General features: G+C 31.2%; 2 protein-coding genes, 1 long non-coding RNA gene and 1 pseudogene across 3 annotated transcripts in view; 1 reads left to right on the forward strand and 3 right to left on the reverse strand.

Annotated features, from left to right (window-relative positions):
• The window catches only part of LOC139427292 (uncharacterized), a 297,439-nt gene that overhangs the window by 225,317 nt on the left and 49,489 nt on the right, over window positions 1-22,633 (forward strand). The gene's annotated exons all lie outside the window — the stretch shown is intronic.
• LOC107446544 (glutathione S-transferase class-mu 26 kDa isozyme 47) lies at window positions 1,374-2,313 on the reverse strand. Its single transcript, XM_016061220.4, has one exon. It carries the CDS (start codon window positions 2,164-2,166, stop codon window positions 1,513-1,515), a length of 654 nt encoding a protein of 217 aa, XP_015916706.2. The 5' UTR covers window positions 2,167-2,313; the 3' UTR covers window positions 1,374-1,512.
• On the reverse strand, window positions 8,801-10,022 carry LOC107453420 (glutathione S-transferase Mu 1 pseudogene; annotated as a pseudogene).
• LOC107446546 (glutathione S-transferase Mu 1) lies at window positions 14,865-16,143 on the reverse strand. The gene has a single exon (XM_043039768.2). The coding sequence runs from the start codon at window positions 15,983-15,985 to the stop codon at window positions 15,281-15,283; it is 705 nt and encodes a 234-aa protein (XP_042895702.1). The 5' UTR covers window positions 15,986-16,143; the 3' UTR covers window positions 14,865-15,280.

The raw sequence follows: 22,633 nt of genomic DNA on the forward strand, positions 1-22,633 counted from the left end.
TTATTTACCGTTTTATAAATTATTTTGGCGCGTCCGGAGCAGTTGGCATTTCTGTAATAACTAACATAACGTTAACTTGCGAGCTTGTCTGCTCCCATATTGCTTGATAGGTCAGCTCTGATAGTATAGGAGCCTTAACTGATACAAAAGAAGTGGTAATACATATTCAGCCAAGGATGTCACAACAGGAAGAAGAAAAAATAGAATAACATACTATGATTAATTTAATAAAAACACCTATACGAAGGAAGTGGTAATACATATTCATTCAAGATAGTCACAACTGAGAAAAAGAGAATAACATACTATAATTAACATAGTAAAAAAATCTATAGGAAAGAAGTGGTAATACATATTCATTCAATTTTGCCACAATCGGGAAAAATGAAATAAAATTTTTAAAAAAAATAAGAAAAGGAGTGTAACATACTATGATTAATATAGTAAAAATACCTATACGAAAGAAGTGGTAATACATATTCATTCAAGATAGTCACAGCCGGGGGAAAAAAAAGGAGAATAAACATACTATGATCAATATAGTAGAAACACTGATACGAAAGAAGTGGTAATGCATATTCATCCAAGGATGTCACAACATGAAGAAAAAAAGAGAATAACATACTATGATTAATATAGTAAAAACATCTATACGAAAGAAGTGGTAATACATATTCATTTAACATTGAAACAATAGGGAAAAATTAAATAAAATTAAAAAAAATATGAAAAAGAGTGTATCATACTATGATTAATATAGTCAAAACACCTATACGAAAGAAGTGGTAATGCATATTCATTCGAGATAGTCACTACCGGGAAAAGGAGAATAACATAACTGAAGATTAACATAGTAAAAACACCTGTACGAAAGAAGTGGTAATACATATTTATTTAATTTTGCCACAATCGGGAAAAATTAAAGTGCAAAAAATGAGAAAAAAAAAGTATGATCTACTATGATTAATATAGTAAAAACACCTATACGAAAGAAGTGGTAATACATATACATTCAAGATAGTCACCACCGGGAAATTTACATTTTGACCTGCTTTGACCACGCAGTTGCTTAGACCAAATTAATATTTCTGTCTGTCCCCCTTCTACTTTATATTTAAAAAAGTTCTATGCTTTAAATTCAGATCCAAATATAAATAATTTTTATTATAGATACATTATGATATATGCTATCACTTTTTTTTTCTTTTTTGGGAAAAAACATCCTTTTAAAAAGATGCTAAGTTCAAATAGATTAAGACAAATTTTACATGTAATAGTTATCACTTACCTGGTTTTTATTTCTCAAATATCTTTCCATCAATCTTAAAGTAAACTAGAAAGAAGAATATTTTTCATTTGTATTGAGTAGAAGACGCTGTCTTTTTTTCTGATACTTTTATTTGATGCACAATCAAGAAAATCAATTGAAAACTAAATTAAAAATATAGAAATAATGTTGCAGTTATATGAGAAAATCATAAAATGTTCTTGTTTATAAAATCTTTTCCAAGTTCATTGAGGCATTTCTCCACTATGGCCCCAAACAGCTCTTGGTCCAACAATCGGCCATTTTTTGTAAGTAATGGAACTAAAATACGATTTTAATTCAGGCAAGTTTCGAATGCGCTCTTGATAGGCTTTCAATATAGGGAAACCATCCAATATAGTCTTTGAAAGGAAAACATTGAATTCAAATACGTCATAAGCCATGAAATCAACATACGTCACATTGTCCCCAGCCAGAAACTTTCGATTTCCAAGGAAATTTGAAATCAATTTTAAGGAATCCGGTACTTTTTTCAAATATTCTTCCTTCTTCTTTTCAAAATCAGGAGAAGCAATCGTCATAAAGAAAGCAAGGCGAAAATCGAGGATCTGTTGTTCAGCTAATGAAACGCGCAATCGTTCTTCTTCACTTTTGCCCTCCAAATCAAATTTTTTTGCCAAGTACCTTAAAATAGTGGTACTTTGAGTTAACTTCACTTTATCATCCATATAGTATGGTAAATTTGGAAAGTCCAAGTCGAAAGTAAACTTTTCTTTTTCCCAAGTACCATCTCTCTGGTACCGTTTGTCTTCAAATTGTACATTTTTGTAATGAAGCAAATACCTAATAGGTTCAGCAAGACCTCTTAAATCCCAATAAGCTAAAATTGGCTTGCCCATGCTGAATTAAAAATTGAATAATTTTTCGAACGTTTTGATTAGAGACAGAACGGTATTACCGCGAGTTCAAATGATAAAAACCTTTTATATAAGTTAACGAGTCAAAATGACTTATCTATAGTATCAAACTTTCTTGAAAGCTGTTTCTCAGATAATATTTACTTTTCTTGTGATCTACAAAAGCAATGTAGATGGATATTTTTTATTTATCTCAGTTTTATCTCTAGAAATTTGAAGGTCAGTGGATGAAATTGTTTTTTTTATATATACATTCCAGAAAGAACTATGTAACGGAAAAAAAAATTTTTTTTGCCGAAATAACTTCTTGAAACAAAGAGGTAAAAATCCACTCTCAAACTAAAGATTTTCTATGAAAATAAATAAATTGCTTTGAGCTGTTTTAAAAAATAATTTTTAATTTTTTGATTTCATTCATTTATAATTGAAACTCGAGTGAAAAGAAATAGTATACAACTTATTTATCAAGTTTTAATGGCTGGCAGGGCGCTGGACTCATGTTCATGAGAATGGGAGTGAGTTCGAATCCAACCGGCCAAAGAAGACAAAGAAGTATAGCAAGTGGTGACTGGTGCACGTTAAATCTGTTGGGTCATAAAGTCCCCCATTTTCCAAATTATACATCTGGGAGCACTGAATTGAACAGTAATCGTTCGTTGATTCAGGTCAAAATTACGATCTGTGTCTGAATGAAGGGATGTATAAATATGTCCATCCTATAAGCGGTTGTGACGTATGGGTGTGCCAGAAGTTGAATTCTTGGTCATTTATGGTGCAGCTGGAGAACAAGTACAATCGCACCCCTTGCCTTAATGGTCTACGACACCAATATCATGCTTTAATCTAGCATCTTTTCACTTTTGAATCACTTCCCTCCGCTTGCTGAATCACTTCCCTCCGCTTTCTCAGCAAAATACAGGTCCCAGGGCCCCGAAGTCATCTTTTCTCAACATTTTTATTATTTTATTTTTTTATTTATTTATATTTTTTACACTTGACTTAAATTTGTTAAAGCATTTAATTTCTTGAAAATTAGTACAAAATAATGATTCTATTTGGTGCTGTATATCCGTATTCTGGATGCAAACTATAAACATTCAATTAAATATATCAGTTAAGATCATTTCTCGAACATTATTAGTGACGCATGAATTTGAAAATTAGTACAAAATAATGATTCTATTTGGTGCTGTATATCCGTATTCTGGATGCAAACTATAAACATTCAATTCAATATATCAGTTAAGATCATTTCTCGAGCATTATTAGTGACGCATGACTCAATAGTGAAGTTAATTAATGTTAATTAGTATTAATTTTCTAAAAATCATTGAATTGTATAGTTAAATATTAACCTTATTAATTATAAGCTTTAAATTATTCAGTAAAATATTATTTATTACCTTGCGCACATCCATTTTCAGGTTAATCCAAGGTAACTAAGAAATCAAACTCGCTTCAGAACTGCAGTAAGAACGCGACATGAAAGATCCCTCTATTTAAGCTTCTAACTCTGTTTTATATTCATATTTGCAATCTGGAAATATTGCAACGAAAATATTTTAAATCATTCTTAAAAATCCCGGTACGTGTTGATTGACGGTACGGTTCGGTTATTTGAATTCTTTACTTGCTTTGTCGATTTCGATTCGTGTTTTATTCTGTATTTTCTGCTTTTTGCTTGATATGTTTTATTTCGTACATATTTTTTACTTAATGTGTTCTATTCCTTGAGTGCTCCTCACACTGTTGTATTGATATATTTTGCTTTGGATATATTGATACAATATTAGAAAGCTCTCCTTTTTACAGATATAATCGTGCGAGCTGATGAAGAGATAATCCCTTTTCGTTGTTTGTTTTCCCAATATTTAATTTTTTTGTTAAATAATTTTTTAAAATATCTTTTAAAAATATTTATTTCATTAATCTTTATTATTTTCCATGTTTTATCTGTGTTTTTTACGTTTAATTTGACATAAAAATAACATTTATAATTTCCTATTCAAAAAATCACTTTTTTTCTATTTTACTTCTCGTCAAATAAGGGTGAAAGTTTAAGTTATCAGAGTCACGAATCAACTAAGTATCTTTTAGTGTAAACACTTCCACAATGCAATTTCATAGATAAAATGTCACTCACACCTTCTCTCAATGTCACAGCGAGGACAATATTATCTCCTTTATGATTAGAGTGATGTATAAATAAGGATTGCGATAAAATTCGAATAACAAATGGGTCTCAGCAACTGATAATTTCGTAAATCAAAGGACAATTGACTATTGTCGCTGTGGACAATACTTCAAATTTTTTGCACTTTCTGATATTCCATATTTGAGATTAACACGTTCACGCCGGGAAAAGTGAAAATACTGGTAGAAGAACTATTTCAATATTAGATAATATTCGGGAGAAGTTAATCTGTTCTCAACAATAATAATTCACGGTAATCACGGCGAAGAAGCAATTCAATATAAAAATTGCATCCGTTAAAAACAATTGGTAGTTATCGATTTTTATTATTCCCGGAAAAAAACTAAATAATGAAATTTATTGTTACCAGTTTTAACTCCGGTGCTCTGCCAAGATGAGACAATCTAGCGTGACCCACCGGTGGGTCACCCCGGCGTGAGCGTGTAATGCAACAACAACAATTACTAAAACGAAACAAAAATTTCGGAAATTAATACATTTTTAAAATTTAGTAATTAAGTGACATATTCTTAGAAAATAATAATCTAGAGGAGGTACGCAGTTTTACGTATCTTGAAAGTATAATTAATATCAAAGGAGAAAATGGGGAAAATATACTAAATAGATTAAACAAAACCCGAAGCAGTTATGCTGCTCTCAATAAATTATGGAAAAACAGAAAATAACAAATTCAACAAAAAACTAGAATTTCTAATACTGATGTTAAATCTGTCCTACTATATGAATCTGAGACATAACATTGCTGTTAAAATAACAGGAAAAATCAAGTATTTATTAAGAACTGCTTAAGAAGAAAGTTGCGTATCAAGCGGTTCCATGAAATTTGTAATGCAGAAATCCTTAGAAAAGCAGAACAGAAACCGATTGTACTGGAAATTAAAAATGGTAAATGAAAATGTATTGTTCATATTCGACGTAAACCTGAAGAATTTAAAGTAAAAAAATTTTTTGATTGGAACCCTCAGGGCAATAGAAAAGAGGAAGACCTGAAATTACTTGGCGCAGGACGATTGTAAACGAATTGAAAGCAATAGAAAAGACATGGAGAGAGGCAAAATATCTGACCACAAATAATGTGAAATGGAAAGCTATGATAAAATCCCTATGCTCAATTCGAAGTAAAAAGTAACTTGCATGTAATACATTTAGTTAAAAAGTCTGTTTCAACTTAACATTTTCATCGATTGTCCCACTTACCTACGGAGTAGTGAAATGGTAGTATGCGCAGACTATTTAAAAAGTGAACCTGTTGTGCGCTTCAAACCAAATTCTATTTTAAAAGTGACTGACAGAAATTTATTATATATATTTGAGAATTGAATCTGTAGTGGTAGACAAGTAAATAAGGCAAACTAATCATATTCATAAATTAAACAAATTTTTAGACATATATTTGCTACCACTTTCTTATTTCTACCAGATTTTCAATTAAAGAGTTCTTTCGTATACTGGTTTACTTTCATAGTGGTCTGATTGGACTACCGATAAAAAACTGTGTTGAGGCTTTCAAATGTTGGAGGCGTAGATTAAGCTATATATTAGTTTTGATTAATTGACAAGATTTAATTATCATTTATTCAGGATTCGTATCTTTTTTTTGTGTTATTTGAATTATTTATAAATCTAGGTATTCAAAATCTTTTAAATTCAAATTTTGAAATGTTACTACTACCTTAAGTATTTCAGAAAATCTTTCGCCAAAAGCGTAATTTTTGCCCAGTCACAAAAATGAATCGAAATATGAAAAACACCTATGCGATAAAAATGGAAATACATATTTGTGTGTAAAAAGGTGGCCAGAGTGTCGTTTTGTTAGAATAAACCAACAAAATATTTGAAATTACACTGAAATCAAAACTTTTGAAACTTTGAAGTGCCTCAGGAAATATTTGTCAAGAATTTTTGATTTTTCCCAGACTCTGGCCATTCTGGTATACTTTACGCGTATATTTCTCTCTATTACTTATCATTTTAACTTTGAAAATGTACTGTGAGTTTACTTCAAACCGAAACCTGAAGATATATATTATTATTACGTTATGTTAGTGAAAAGTATGGTAGTATTTCGCTCTTACAAAAAAAGCGTACTAATCAAATACATATGCTACCACATTTTGTTCCACTTTAGAAAAAAATAATCACATTTATAAAAGCCGTATTTAATTTTAATTAGCTGTTATTATCAACTGACATTATCTGTTATAATTAAATAAGCCATTATAATTAACTGACGATAAGCTTTCACAAACAAATGATTTCCCAGGGCTAGTGTGGACACTTGTCCAAACAAAAATTTAAGGTACTTTTGAGGGTTATTTTGAGGTGTCTAGGATGATTTGAAGTTTATTCGAATTTGATTTCAAATACAACATTAAAAAATCAACCTCCCAAGGTGAATAATCAAAGTGTATGAAGTTGTTTTATTCACACTTGAGGTTGTTTTGAGGTAGATGGAAATCTACTTTAGAGCAACCTGCTTAGGGAGGTTGTTTTTGAGGTATACGTTTTATTTTTTCAACACTTCAAGCAAATACGTATATTTAAGGTGTGAATAATTTAACCCAATCTAAGTTAAAATTATTTCTGAGTTATATACGAGGTTGATTTTGTAAGGAGTAAATAAGGTTGAAATTGATGTTATTTTTGGTGTAAAATATAACCTCAATTTTAACCTTAATTGCAGTTTTTTACATTTGTCCTCCTCACAATACCATCAAAAACATCTTATTTTTTGTAAGGGGGTGATCTCAGAAAACCTTAAATGATAGAGTAAATTTATGTCTCTGCATGCAGGAAATAAATTTTTAAAAATAACACTTTCTTAGACTTCTAGCGGGGGATAGTTCTCATACAGATATTCTTTGCAAAATAATATGTAGTGGTTGCCAAAGTTTATGAAATTATCGAAATTTGTCCCATTTTTATTACCGCTATTAAATTCTTTAAGACAAAACTCAAATTAAGGTTTAGTGAAAACGATGGAATTATTTACTAAATCAGATTAATATTGCAAAGTATTTTATTTATTTACAATTTTTTTCACATTTTATTTTTTAATAATTGATTTACTCTAGTATACTCCTGAATTTAGAAAAACATTAATTTAAATAAACATTGTTAAAAGATAATTTATTCGAGATAATTTTAGGCTGGAATAAGTTCCATTTTCATTTAGAGTGCATTTTAGATGTAACAATGGATAAAATAATCAATTGTTTAATCTGTCCACAATGACACTTACTTAAACACTTTCACGCCGGGTGTTCAGGCCTGAAAGCGGGACGGAAAAGAGAAAATACTGGTAGAAGAACTATTTCAATATTAGATAATATTCGGGAGGAATTAATTTATTCTCAACAATAACAATTCACTGTAAGGAAATTTATCATGGCGAAGAAGCAATTCAATATAAAAATTGCATCAGTTTAAAACAATTGGTAGTTATGGACCAGTTTTTACTCCGGTGAGCCGCCCGATGAGATAATCTAGCGTGGGCCACCGGTGGGTCACCCCGGCGTGAACGTGTTAATATAGAGTTTCTGTGCATGGAAACAATTTGGAAAAAAGGTATGATAAAAGTGTATATGTCTATTCGCTTATGAATAATTAAAAATGAAATAAATCTTCTACGCTTAATAAAAAAATTCATTCATAATCACGATTAATAATTTTTTCGACAAAACTTAAAGCATTTCTATACTATATCAACAAGAAAATATTATATTTAAAGATATAATCCACTTTTGAAATATATTAATATCCTTTTTCAGCTAAAATGTTTTACATTTGGAAAACCATTAAAATTTAATGCTAAGTTAGAAATTTGTTTTCTGCTTAATGAATGACCATAATCTCATTTATAGGAGCTAAGAGTATAAGCTTAAACATATGCAAACGTGAAATTAAAATTGTTGAAAAGATTTTTATATATTGCTTCATGTTTTGAAATTCATTTCGACAAAATTTGTTTATTTTGAAAAAAAAATTAAAAAATCGATTCTGCAAAATACTCTGATTTAAAATACATAATCGTTATAAAGTGATATAAAGTCTAAAATAGAATAAATTACTTAATTATCTGGAATATTTTATTCAAAAAAGTTTAAAGTAAGCGTTTACCAATGAATTAAAAATGCAAATGATTTTTTATGGAAAATAATTGAAAAATACTTTAAATAATGTATTTAAATTGAAATATCTGTTTCACGATTGCATAAAAAAATTTTCCTACACATTAACTAATCAAAGAATAAACTCTGATAATTAAATTTCTTACAATTCAATTCTTTCTAACAACCTATTTAAATTCACTCTAAAAATAATTTGACTCACCTGAAAAATCTTCTTCTGGAAGAATGCTTATATTCTAGAACTTGAACAGAACTCAAAAATACAAAGAAGTTTTCATTTAGCTAATAATTTATTAAAAAATTCTGAAAGAAAAGCTTGGTGTATTTTCTATTGAAATATTAACAAAAAACTGCTCTTTTTTGACAAATTGAATTTAACAAGCAATCATCAATATTATTTTCGTAGTTAAGTTTAAACAAAGTTTAGAAAGAATATGCCCCACAAAGATGCGTTAAAGTTTATTTTGATTCAGTCTGGTGAATAATATTTAGAAACCGCATATTTAGATTCGATATAGTTCCTTCAAAGTTCATTTTTAGAAAACCGAAGATTTGATGAACTAAATTTTTAAATTACATAAAAATTCCATAGCAGTTTAGCCACGATACAATTCTTTTCCTTTAAAACAGTCAATTGAGCAAAATTTAGAAAGTTCTAGAAAGTTGCACTAAGTCAGACCTCTTTCGAATACTTAAATAGCTCCATCACATTTTGTTGGTTGATCTTCAAGAGGTTCTGATTTAACATCCTCAATTTTACCACCCCAAGCAGCAAATGGGGCAACTATAGGCCATCTTACGTAGGTTGTTGAATTGAAATAGTCTTCCAATTCAGGAAGGTTCCTAATACGTTCATGATATGCTTTCAGTGCAGGAAAATGGTCTAAAATGTTCTGTGAAAGCAGGACGTTAAAGTCGAAAGTATCATAAGCCATGAAATCAACGTAAGTTAAATAATCTCCAGCAAGAAATTTACGATTTCCTAGGAATGCAGAAATAAGCTTCAACTGATCAGGCACTTTTTCCAAATATTCCTTCTTTGTTTTCTCAAAATCCGCAGTAAGTAAGGTCGCGAAAAACTTCATACGAAAGTCGATGATTTGCTGCTCAGATAAAGAAACTCGCAATTTGTCTTCTTCCGTTTTGCCATCCATGCCATACTTTTCTGCCAAGTATCTCAAAATAGTGGTGCACTGAGTTAACTTTACTTTATCATCAATATAATAAGGCAAATTTGGAAAATCCAAGCCTAAGGTAAACATTTCCTTTTCCCAAGTGCTATCACCAAACTGGTATCTCTTATCTTCAAATAGAACATTTTTGAAATGTAACAAATACCTGATAGGTTCTGCAAGGCCACGAATATCCCAATAACCAACAGTTACTTTGCCCATGGTGAAAATTGACTTTGAAAGAGGCAAATCCTTAGTAAAGAGACAGACAACGTGGAAATGCTAATAGTCGCAAATGATCCCCTTACAATGGCTTATTTAAATAAATTTTTATCTCTTATTGAGTCACGTTTTCGCAGTTTTGAGGGTGTCATTTTTGATAATACTAATCTTACAAATAACTCACGATCAAACAATTTCGCCTCTTTTTAGAGATTACTTTATAGTTAAATTTTTATCTTTGTCTTGACAATGACAGAGAGAAATAATCATTAACACGCGCATCAATTTTCAGGTGTTTCCGGAATCAAACTATCTGGCATGGAATTTGTAAAAATTAGATCGTAATAATGTTGTTAGAACGCATATTATTTGCGACTAATCTTTTTTTATTAAGAAAATCAAGTAATGAAAGAAATGAAAATAAGTTTTTTATTCTATATTCTGACCTACTTTTTCAAATAAATATTTTTATTTGCCGGAGAACCACGCAAAATATCACTTAGTTCCGAGATGCCATCTTTCTTTCCCATGAGGGAAATTTTTTATAGTGGTAACAAAACATGTAATTCTAACTTAAGCAAATTTGATTTAAGATTATAATGCTCACCACTACGAATAATTAATTCAGAAATTTGTATATAACACCGATTTGTTCATCCCATCTAGGCACTATTCATTCCAGTGCAGAAAGAGCCGAGACTCCTCAGCTAAATGCTGCAACTGCATGCAAAACCACACCTCAAATTTCACTGGGTGCGAGGCCCGCCCCAGTCGAAAGAGGAACACGATCAAGGCCTCGCCTACTTCTACAGCCCACAGACTTGTTAGCCTCATCAGTGAACTTAAAAATTTGCTGAAGGACCAAGACATGCTGCATCTTCTCAGAACTTTAATCCAAGGGAATTCCCCATCCAACTGATGTACTACTGAATCAACTCATGCCTTACCTCATCATGGACTTATTATCTGATCCTAACTTAGAACTTTGAACTGCATATGACCTCTAGTCCAAATGCCAAAACAGTATAGAAGAATCGGTTTGAAGCGCTTCGCACTTAACGCCGAGATTCCACAAATATCAATCAATCAATCAATAATCAATCATCCCATCTTTTCATGAGCTTTTTCGTGAAAATCAACCAACGTTCTGATAATTTCAGCTTTTAAAAGATAAATTTATAAAATTTTTTGAACGAAGTGGAGTAGTTTGCATGCCTGGTACATAAATGAAATAAGACTATGTCATTTTTAGCGAATGCAGTTTTCTCTAAAAAGGCCTTTGTAAAAAAGATGTAAAAAGAAGAAATATCATTTTCGGACACCAATAAAAAGTTTAATAAAGAATTAACACGTTGAACGCCATGGGGGTCACCGGTGACCGGCACTGAGTTTGTTCTTAGCACTCCGGCGGTTACCGGTAATCGGCGAAGCCAAGATTATTAGAAATACATAATTTGACTACATAGTTTGTCTAGTAGAAGGACAAAAGGAAGGTTTCAATGTAGGACATCACAGAGAATACATCCAGGGTTGCGCCGAGGTGCGAACCCACCTCCACGCTTCACATTGCGTTTGGTGTGCGATACTGCTCGGCCAAAGAGGATGCAAGAGAGTTGGAACAAAGTGTCTTTATATATGAACTAATGAATCATTCAGATGTGGTGTAAAAAATAATTTTTAGAACAAATTTACTAAACGAAAAATATTTTTTTCCAATGCCCACATAGAGAATGACCTAGATAATACAGGCGTCTGAAGGGCTGATTTGTTGGCCACTTTTCAGGGGGCACCATATTAGGTGGGCCAACGTTGCTCCCACAGTAAGGACAGATAGTACAGAGAAGGAAAGAATATCTATGACTTGCCCGGGATTCAAACCCAGAACCTTTCTGATGCAAGGGCAGTTCCCTAACCCCTACACAGGCTGGTTGGCTGAATAGACAAGATTTAATTAGCATTTATTTAGGATTCATGGGCGCAGTTGTACAATTTGAATTATTTATTCAATCTAGGTATTCAAAATCTTTTAAGCTCAAATTTATTAAACAAAAAATGAAACTCTAAATTTTAAAATGTTACTAATACAGAGATGCCAACTGCTCCGGACACGCCAAATTAGTTAAAAAAAACGGTAAATAACTACAAAGTAAATTTGCAAATATTTGGCTATTTTGGCTTCCTTTTTAAAAGATATAGCATGACATAAACAGAGAAGCCAACTGCTCCGGACACGCCAAAATAATTAAAAAAAACGGTAAATAAATACAAAAGTAAAGTTTGCAAATATTTGACTATTTTTACTTGCTTTTTAAAAGGTACAGCATGACTTAAATACCATAAAGTGGAGAATAATATAAGCATACGATTTATTTAGAAATAGTGGTGGATTAAAATCTACTAAATTGCATTTATTAAACCAAGAATCACAATTGATAAACTACCACTTTAAAATATATATTTGCTGTCCGGAGCAAGTTGGCATCTCTGCATAAGGACTGTAAGGTGGTGAATTATATAAGCCTACGAACTATTTAGAAATAGTGGTGGATAAAAATCTACTAAATTGAATTTATTAAACCAAGGATCACAATTGACAAACTACCACTTTAAAATATATATTTGCTGTCCGGAGCAAGTTGGCATCTCTGCTATTACCTTAAGTATTTCAGAAAATCTTTCACCAAAGCCGGCATTTATGCCCGGTCACAAAAGTTGATCGAAATATGAAAAACACTTAAGCGATAAAATTGGGAATACGTATTTGTATATAAAGAGGTAGCCAGAGTCTCGTTTTGTTATAATAAACAAACAGAATAATTGAAATTAAACTGAAATCTAAACTTTTGAAGCTTTGCAGTGCCTCATTAAACATTTGTCAAGATTATTTTTAATTTTCCCAGACTCTGGCATCTCTGGTATACCAAGTGGATATTTCTTAGTATATCTTATATTTCTTTCTGCACATTTTTTATTCCATTTAGTAAGAAAAATAATGACATTTTTTAGAAATCACATTTAATTACTCAGATTTGATTTAGTTGCCTTATACTAGTTAACTGCCTATAAGCTTGAGCAAACAAATGATTTCAAAGGGCTAGTGCGTTCACGTGCCCTTACAAAAGTTTAAGATATTTTGAGAGTTATTTTGAGGTGTCTAGGTTGATTTGAGGTTTATTCGAAGTTGATTTCAAAAACAACCATAAAAGATCAACCTCCCAAGGTGAATAATCAAAGTGTATGAAGTTGTTTTATTCACACTTGAGGTTGTTTTGAGGTTGATGGAAATCTACTTTAGAGCAACTAGCTTAGGGAGGTTGCTTTTGAGGTATACGTTTTATTTTTTCAACACTTCAAGCAAATACATATATTTGAGGTGTGAATAATTTCACCCGATCAAAGCTAAAATTATTTTTAAGTTATAAATGAGGTTGATTTTGTAAGGTGCAAATAAGGTTGAAATTGATGTTATTTTTGGTGCAAAACATAACCTCAATTTCAACCTTAATTGCAGTTTTTTTCATCTATCCTCCTCACAACATCAAAAACATTTTATTTTTTTGTAAGAGGTGGATCTTAGAAAACCTTAAATGATGTAGTAAATTTATGTCCTTGCATTCAGGAAATAAATTTTTAAAAATATCATTTTTTTAGAGATCCAGCAGGGGATAGTTCTCATGCAGATATTCTTTGCAAAATAATATGTAGTGGTTATCAGAGTTTATGAAATTTGTCTCATTTTTATTACCACTATTAAATTTTTTAAGACAAAACTCAAATTAAGATTTAGTAACAACGATGGAATTATTTACTAAATTAGAATTATATTGTAAAGCTTTTTATTTATTTAAATTTTTTTTCACATTTTATTTTTTATAATCGATTCATTCTAGTACACTGGTAAATTTAGAAAAACATTAGTTTAAATAAACATTGTTAAGATAATATATTCAAGATAATTTTAAGATAGAATAAGTTCCATTTTGATTTAGTATACTTTTTAAGTGTAAAAATAGATTAAATAATCATTTATATTACCTGTCCACAATGACACTTTATTACGGAGCTTGTGTGTACAAAAAAAATTTGAGAAAAAAATATGATAAAAATGTAATTGTCTATTTGCTTACGTATAATTAAAAATGAAATAAATCTTCACCGCTTAATAAAAAACTGAAATTCATGATCTCGATCAGTAATTTTTTTGGAGAACTTTAAAACATTTCTACACTCCATCAGCAAGAAAATATTATATTTAGCGATATAATCCACTTAAAAAGTATATTAATATCCTTTTCAGCTAAAATGTTTTACACTTGGAAAATCATTAAATTTTAATGCCAAGTTAGTTTGAAATTTGTTTTCTGCTTAATGAATGACCATAATCTCATTTATTAGAGCTAAAAGTATAAGCTTAGACATATTTATACACAAAATTAAAATTGATGATAAAATTAATATATATTGTTTTATATATTGTTCAAAATTCATTTCAACAAAATTTGTTTATTCTGTAAGAAATTTAAAAATCGATTCTGCGAAATACCCTGATTTAAAATACATAATCCTTATAAAGTGATATAAAATCTAAAATAGAATAAATTGCCTAATTATCTAAGACCATTTTAATCAAAAAAGTTTAAAGTAAGAGTCTAAAAATCAATTAAAGATGTCAATGATTTTTTAACGATAATAATTGAAAACTATTTTAAATTATGTATTTAAATTGAAATATCTGTTTCACGATTGCATAAGAAAATTTTCTTACACAGTAACTAATCAAAACATAAACTCCGATAATTAAAATTGTTACAATTCAATTCTTTCTATTAACCTATTTAAATTCACTTTAACAATAATTTGACTTACCTGCAAAATTTTCTTCTGGAAGTATGCTTATATTCTAGAACTTGAACAGAACTCAAAAACACAAAGAAGTTCTCATTTAGCTGAATTTCATTTATTAAAAAATTCTGTAAGAAAAACTTGGTGTATTTTCTATTGAAATATTAACAGAAAACTACTCTTTTTTGACAAATTGAATTTAACAAGCAGTCATCAATATTATTTTCGTAGCTAAGTTTGAACAAAATTTAGAAAAAATATACACCACAAAGATGCGTTAAAGTCCATTTTGATTCAGTCTGGTGAATAATATTTAGAAACAGCAATAAAAGATTCTCGATATAGTTCCTTCAAAGTTCATTTTTTGAAAACCGAAGACTTGGTGAACAAATTTTTAAAATAACATAAAAATTCCTCAGCAGTTTAGCCACGTTACAGTTCTCTTCTTTTAAAGCAGTCTATTGAACAAAATTTAGAAAGTTCCAGAACGTTGCACTATGAGTTCTTTTGAATACTTAAAGAGCTCCATCACATTTTGTTGCGTGATCTTCGAGAGATTCTGATTTAACTTCATCAATTTTACCACCCCATGCAGCAAATGGGGCAACTATAGGCCATCTTACGTAGGTAGTTGAATTGAAATAGGCTTCCAATTCAGGAAGGTTCCTAATGCGTTCATGATATGCTTTCAGTGCAGGAAAATCGTCTAAAATGTTCTGTGAAAGCAAGACGTTAAAATCAAAAGTTTCATAAGCCATGAAATCAACGTAAGTTACATAATCTCCAGCAAGAAATTTACGATTTCCCAGGAATGCCGAAATAAACTTCAACTGATCAGGCACTTTTTCCAAATATTCCTTTTTCGTTTTCTCAAAATCCAAAGGACTAAATACTGTCATAAAAAATTTCATGCGAAAGTCGACGATTTGCTGCTCAGCCAATGAAACTCGCAACTTCTCTTCTTCTGTTTTGCCATCCATGCCATACTTCTCTGCCAAGTGTCTCAAAATAGTAGTGCTCTGAGTTAACTTTACTTTATCATCAATATAATATGGCAAATTTGGAAAATCCAAACCTAAGGTAAACTTTTCATTTTCCCAAGTCTTATCACCAAACTGGTATCTCTTATCTTCAAATGGAACATTTTTGAAATGTAGCAAATACCTGATAGGTTCTGCTAGTCCACGAATATCCCAATAACCAACAGTTATTTTAGCCATGGTGAAAATTGACTTTGAAAAAGGCAAATCCTAAGTAAAGAGACAGACAACGTGGAAATGCTATTAGTCGCAAATGATCCCCTTACAATGGCTTATTTAAACTAATTTTTATCTCCTATTGAGTCACGTTTTCTCAGTTTTGAGGGTGTCATTTTTGATAATACTAATCTTTCAAATCATTCACGATCATAAAATTTCGTCTCTTTTTAGAGATTACTTAATAATTAAATTTTTATCTTTGTCTTGACAATGACAGAGAGAAATAATCATTAACACACGCTTCAATTTTTAGGTGCTTCCGGAATTAAACTATCTCGCAACAAATTTTTGAAACAATTAGGTCGTAATAATGTAACGCATATTATTTGTGACTAATCAAAATTTATAGAAAATCAAGTAATGGAAGATATAAAAACAAGTTTTTTATTTTATGTGCTGACCTACTTTATCAAATAAATATTTTTATTTGCCAGAAAACCTCGCAAAATATCACTTAGTTCCGAGATGACATATTTCCTTCCTCGGAAGAAAATTTTTTTATAGTGGTAACAAAACACATGATTCTAATTTAAACAAATTTGATTTAAGATTATAATGCTCACTACTACGAATAATTATTTCAGAAATTTGTGTATAACACCGAGTTGTTCCTCTCATCGTATCATGAGCCTTTTCGAGAAAATCAACCAAAGTTCTGAAAATTTTAGTTTTTTAAAGATAACTTTTTTTTTTGAACAAAGTGGAGTAGTTTGCATGCCTGGTAGTATAAAAATGAAATAAGACATAGACTCTTTTAATGAATGCAGCTTTCTCCAAAAAAGCCTAGATAAAGAAGATGTAAAAAGAAGGAATACAATTTTTGGACACCAATAAAAAGTGGAAAAAAGAATTAACACGTTTAACGCCTTGGGGGTCAAAGGTGACCGGTACTGAGTTTGTTCGTAGCAAACCGGGGGTCACCGGAAACCAGCGAAGTCAAGATTATCAGAAACACATAATTTGACTAAATTTTTATTTTTTTAATATTATTGTCGTAACTAAAATGATTTGAAGAAATTAATGCAATATAGAACTCACAAAAATAGTTTTATTTATATACACAGAGATGCCAATTTGCTCCGGTCAGTGAATAAATATTTTCAAGAGGTAATTTATTAATTGTGCTTCTTGATTAAATAAATTCAATTTAGTAGATTTTTATCCATCGCTATTTCTAAATAATTCGCAGGCTTATATAATTCACCACTTTTTCCAGATATTTTATGCTAAACCTTTTAAAAAAACTAGCAAAATCTGTCTAATATTTGCAAATTTAGTTTGAGGTTATTAACCGTTTGGCCAGGCGGGTAAGCCGTGTGAAATTAGTTGGCATTCAACGTATAAATATAATTCACAGTTTCAAAAGTAAAGTGAAGATTATTTTATGAAGTTCGAAAACTACTATGGTAGTAGTTCATCAGTGAACTTTTTATTTTGGACGAACTTCAAAATACTGGTTTGAAAATATGGACATAGTTTAAAATATGCCTTCGAAGAAATTCTTATTGTTCAAAATAAGTGTTTAAGAAAATGTAAGCCTTTGTCAAGTAAGAGGACAAAAGGAAAATTTTAGAGAAAGACATCACAAAGAATACATCCAGGGTAGGGGCGAGATGCGAAACCACCTCCACGCTTCACACAGCGTTTGTTTTAGAACTGGGCATCTGAGGCCTAAATGACCCTTTTCCCATTCATCATGAAATATCCCAATGGGACATACATAGAAAAGTTGTATTGGTGGTTAGGAAAAGAACCTGAAATGCGATAAAATAATGAAAGGCATCATGAAAGATGTAGCAGGCTTGATGGTGAGGCTCCTCATCTACGTCATTAGGGCTGGGAGCAGGGAGATGAGTAATGAGGTGATTTTCTCCTCTTTCAAAAGTTCCAGTTCTTTGATGATCCTTAGGAACTTCACTGCGCTGCTGGGGGCATCTTGTGGTCTACGCAAGAGGGTGCGATGATTTCATCTCGGCCGAGCACCACAGTCCGTAAAACAGGCCGGGTGATCGCCTTGACAATTGATGCATGTGACCGGAAGGGAGAGAGGCTTCACGCATTGGTAGGAAAAATGTGCTCCTGCACATTTCATGCAGGCTGGATTACTTAAGCATGCTTTCTGCGTATGTCCAAATTTCTGGCACTTGTACGAGAGATGTGGTTCGTTGTTTTAGAATTGGGCATCTGAGGCCTAAATGGCCCTTAACGAGATATGTGGAATGAAGTGTCTTTATATATAAATTAATGAATAATTCACATGTAGTGGTGTGAAGAATAATTTTAAAACTGATTTACTAAACGAAGAATATTTTTTGCCATAGCCCACCTAGAGAATGACCTATGTTATATAGGCTGAAGGGCTGATTTGTTGGTCACTTTTTCAGGGGCACCATATTAGGTGGGCCAACATTGCTCCCACAGTAAGGACAGTTAGTACAAAAATCACACCTTTTCCAATTTTAGAACTAAACACATACCTGCCAACTTTTAATCCTTTCCATTATCATTTTTCCCAGTGTTATTAAAATGAAATTAAAACTTCAATTTTAAGCAAACAAATACGTTGTATTTGAGAAAACTTAAGTTGACAACCATGATAGTAACGCATATTAATATATGTGCTTAATTTTTGCAAGAATAGTGGTGACCAAAATCATTTAAAAATTAAATTTATAAAGGAAAAAAAAAGTATATATTTACTACCACTTTAAATATAAAAATGAAATCTTCCGGGAAATCCGGAAGAGTTGGCAGGTATGTAAACATAATTACATAAATTGCAAACGTACGCCGATAATTAAAATACCTCTTGTCAACCAAAAAATATTCTCATCGAGGCTTTATTTTTAGAGGGTTTTTAAAAAGTGGTATTAATTTTCTAATGAAAAAGCTGTATATTTCTTTAGATTGGATTTTGCTTCGCAAAATTTCTATGATCGAGATTTCGTGTCTAGATTTATTTATTTATAAATATTAAGGTCATAGTGGTGAATACAAATTTATTGAAATACATTTTATTTCCTTAGTTTTGTTACCACTTTTTAAATTTTTAAGCCTGTGTTTTTAAGCTGCACAGACCCTGTCTTCATGAAGATTCCATACCTGCCAACTTCCATACCTGCCAACTTTTTTTAAATGACTTTGATCACCACTATACTTAAAAAACATTTAGCATATATAATGATATGTGTTGCTATCATGGTTGTCAGCTTAAGCTTTTTCAAATACAACGTATTTTCTGGCTTAAAAATTAAATTTTAATTCCATTTTAATACCACTGGAAAATATCAGAATGGAAGGGATTCTATGACCACTGTCATTAGAAATGCATTTTAACCCTTTCGCGCCGACTGTCACAAATACGTGACAGCATAAAATCGTATCAACCGGGGTAAAAAGATAAAACTGGTAATCAAAGTAATTCTTTAGTAGTTTATTGGTGNCCACTTTAAATATAAAAATAAAATCTTCCGGAAAATCCGGAAGAGTTGGCAGGTATGAAACCCTGTCTTCATGAAGATTCTATGACCACTGTCATTAGAAATGCATTTTAATCATTGTTTTATTTAAATAGGATACTTCTATTCATGTTTATTATTGCATATACCATACTTGCAAACTTATAATCTTTCCGAAAACAATTTTTCCCAGTGTAAAATGACATTGTAAACATACATATCTCTCTACTTTTACGTTCTTCGAAGAAGCTTTTCCGTGGTGGTACTGAAAGGAAATTTATATTGACGTTGCAAGCACGCTTTTCGGTCAAAATTGTCATCTGTGGATGAATTAATGTATGTATGAATGGGCCCACCCTATAAACGGACTGTGTCGTGTGTGTGGCTTAAGACATATTCTTAGCCATAGATTGCGCCACTAAATTATAAGAAACGCTCCCTGTGTCTTAAGATCGCTTGGTTTCATCAAGCAGGCTTGCTGGTATAGGCAAGTCGCATTAGAAACAACAACGACAAAAGTGCCACCACGAGATAATAATAATAATATATAAAGTCAAAACAAAACGGGTTAAACCAACGATTCCTATAACTTAAATCCTCCACACGGCTTCTCCACTATGAAGTCCGATCAGACCACTATGAAGGTAAACCAGTTAATGAAAGAGCCATTTAATAGAAAATCTAGTAAACATAAGAATAAGATAAGGTTCTCAACTTTTCATCTATTCATTCCCGTCCACATATATGGTAAAATGGGTTATATGGATTTGTGTTCATACTAAGAAGTCTTACCTTTCTGTACCCTAAGACCATACCTGCCAACATTCACTCTTTTCGAGAATGGATTTTCCAAGTGGTAGTAAAACAATTACCGAAAAACTATCTTCCTCAAAAATATATTTATATTTTAATCAGGTTGAAATTCGCTATCGTATGGACTAATATGCTTTTATATATTTGTTGTAATTATTCATATATAGTAGTGGTCAAACTGATTTCAGATTATTATTATAATTCAACAAGTTTAGTAAAATAACATGAATTTCGCTAGCACTTTAAATATGAAAATAAAATCTTCCGGGAAAACCGGAAGAGTTGGCAGCTATGTCTAAGACTTTATCTTCAAAAACATTGTATACATTGGAACTAAATATAAGTATCTATATTGTTAATATATTTATGTAAGCAAAGCTACCTTGTTCCTGAATGATATCCATTAACCCGTTCACGCCGGGGTGACCCACCGGTGGGTCACGCTAGATTGTCTCATCGGGCGGAGCACCGGAGTAAAAACTGGTAACAAATAAATTTCGTTTTTTAGTTTTTTTCCGGGAATAATAAAACTCCATAACTACCAATTGTTTTTAACCGATGCAATTTTTATATTGAATTGCTTCTTTGTCGTGATAAATTTCCTTATAGTGAATTGTTAGTGTTGAGAATGGATTAACTCCTCCCGAATATTATCAAATATTGAAATAGTTCTTCTACCAGTATTTTCTCTCTCAGGCGCAGCACCCGGCGTGAACGTGTTAAACAAATAAAAATTAAAATCACCTTTTTTATCGCTCTTTTCTTTTTTGAATCAATTACACCGCATTCCAAATGTGTCAGTAGTAAATTGGTGAAAGTAATTGCTCTAAAGTTTCGCATAACTTTTAATGTTACGCTAGCCCCGATCATATGATGAAGTATGACAAATAACCACCCTTCGTTAACCTTTATTTCCCATTTTATTGAAATTCTTTCAACTTCAAATAGTGGTAGATTCAAAATATTTATTTCAAAAATTTGTCTTACTTTGAGCAGAGGGGTTTAAGGTGTACATTACGAGGGCGAACAATGCCTTCTATAACTGAAAGCCTACCTGCCAACTTTCACTCTTTCTGAGAATGAATTTTCCAAGTGGTAGTAAAACATTTACCGAAAAACAATCTTACTCAAAAACATATTTATATTTTGACTAAGTTAAAAGTCGCTGTCGTTAATGTTGGAAATGTATAGTAACTCAGTATTCGGCGCGAAGCGCCGCTAACTGATTCATCTAAATTTAATAGGCATAGATTAGGTAGTCATAAATTGAATAAGGTACAATGATATGATTGAGTGAAAAAAGGTTTGGAGAGACTCCATTTAAGAGATAAATCTAAATACAAGCACTAGCACAGTTAATTAATTAATTATTTACAGGATGAATAACATTAATAAGCAAAAAATATTAAAGTCAAGATAAACTATGTACAAAATTATTTACAAATTACTTGAATAGATACAAAATTATTTACATTATAATACATGGGGTATTCTAGGTAGCAAGAAACCATTGGTGTTATTGTTAATATAGTGACCCAGCCGTCCCGGCAAGTCACCGCTCGTGCCGGGTTGCTCACTATTCTTAGGCTTACAGATCTCTGGCTCCCCTGGATCGGACCCTGCGAACAAATTTCGCTGTAGTTAAGATTAGTATGCTTTTATATATTTGTTGTAATTATTTAAACGTAGTGGTGGTCAAACTCTTTTATGATTATTATTATAATTCAAAAATTTTAATGACATGACGCGAGTTTCGGTATCACTTTAAATACAAAATTAAAATCTTTCGGAAAAACCGGAAGAGTTAGCAGGTATGTGAAAGCCTCCACGTGGTTTCTAATAGGTAGTTCAATCAGACCACTATGAAAGTAAACCAGTTTACGAAAGAACCATTTAATAGAAAATCTAGTAAAAATAAGAATAGGATTAGGTTCTAAACTTTTAATCTATTCATTCCCGCCCACATATATGGTAAAATTGGTTACATGGATTTGGTTATACTAAGAAGTCATACCTTTTTATTGCCTAAGACTTTATCTTAAAAAACATTGTATACATTGGATCTAAATATAAGTATCTACACAGCTAATATTATTATGTAAGCAAAGCTACCTTGTTCCCGAATGATGTCGATTAAACAAATACAAATTAAGAAACACATTTTTTATCGCTTATTTCTTTTTTAAAAAGATTAAAACACATTCCAGATATGTTAGTTTTAAGTTGGTGGAAGTAATTGCTGTAAAGTTTCACATAACTTTTAAAGTTACGCTTGCCACGAATATATAAAGCATTAACAAGAAAAGATATCCTTCGTTAGCCTTTATTTCCCACTTTA

The sequence above is a fragment of the Parasteatoda tepidariorum genome, chromosome X2, assembly GCF_043381705.1.
Source record: "Parasteatoda tepidariorum isolate YZ-2023 chromosome X2, CAS_Ptep_4.0, whole genome shotgun sequence".
Classification (NCBI taxonomy): Eukaryota; Metazoa; Arthropoda; class Arachnida; order Araneae; family Theridiidae; genus Parasteatoda; species Parasteatoda tepidariorum.

What these genes read in the sequence shown, in the direction of transcription:
- LOC107446544 (XM_016061220.4), bottom strand. Translation starts at nt 2,166, where the DNA reads ATGGGCAAGCCAATTTTAGCTTATTGGGATTTAAGAGGTCTTGCTGAA.
- LOC107446546 (XM_043039768.2), bottom strand. Translation starts at nt 15,985, where the DNA reads ATGGCTAAAATAACTGTTGGTTATTGGGATATTCGTGGACTAGCAGAA.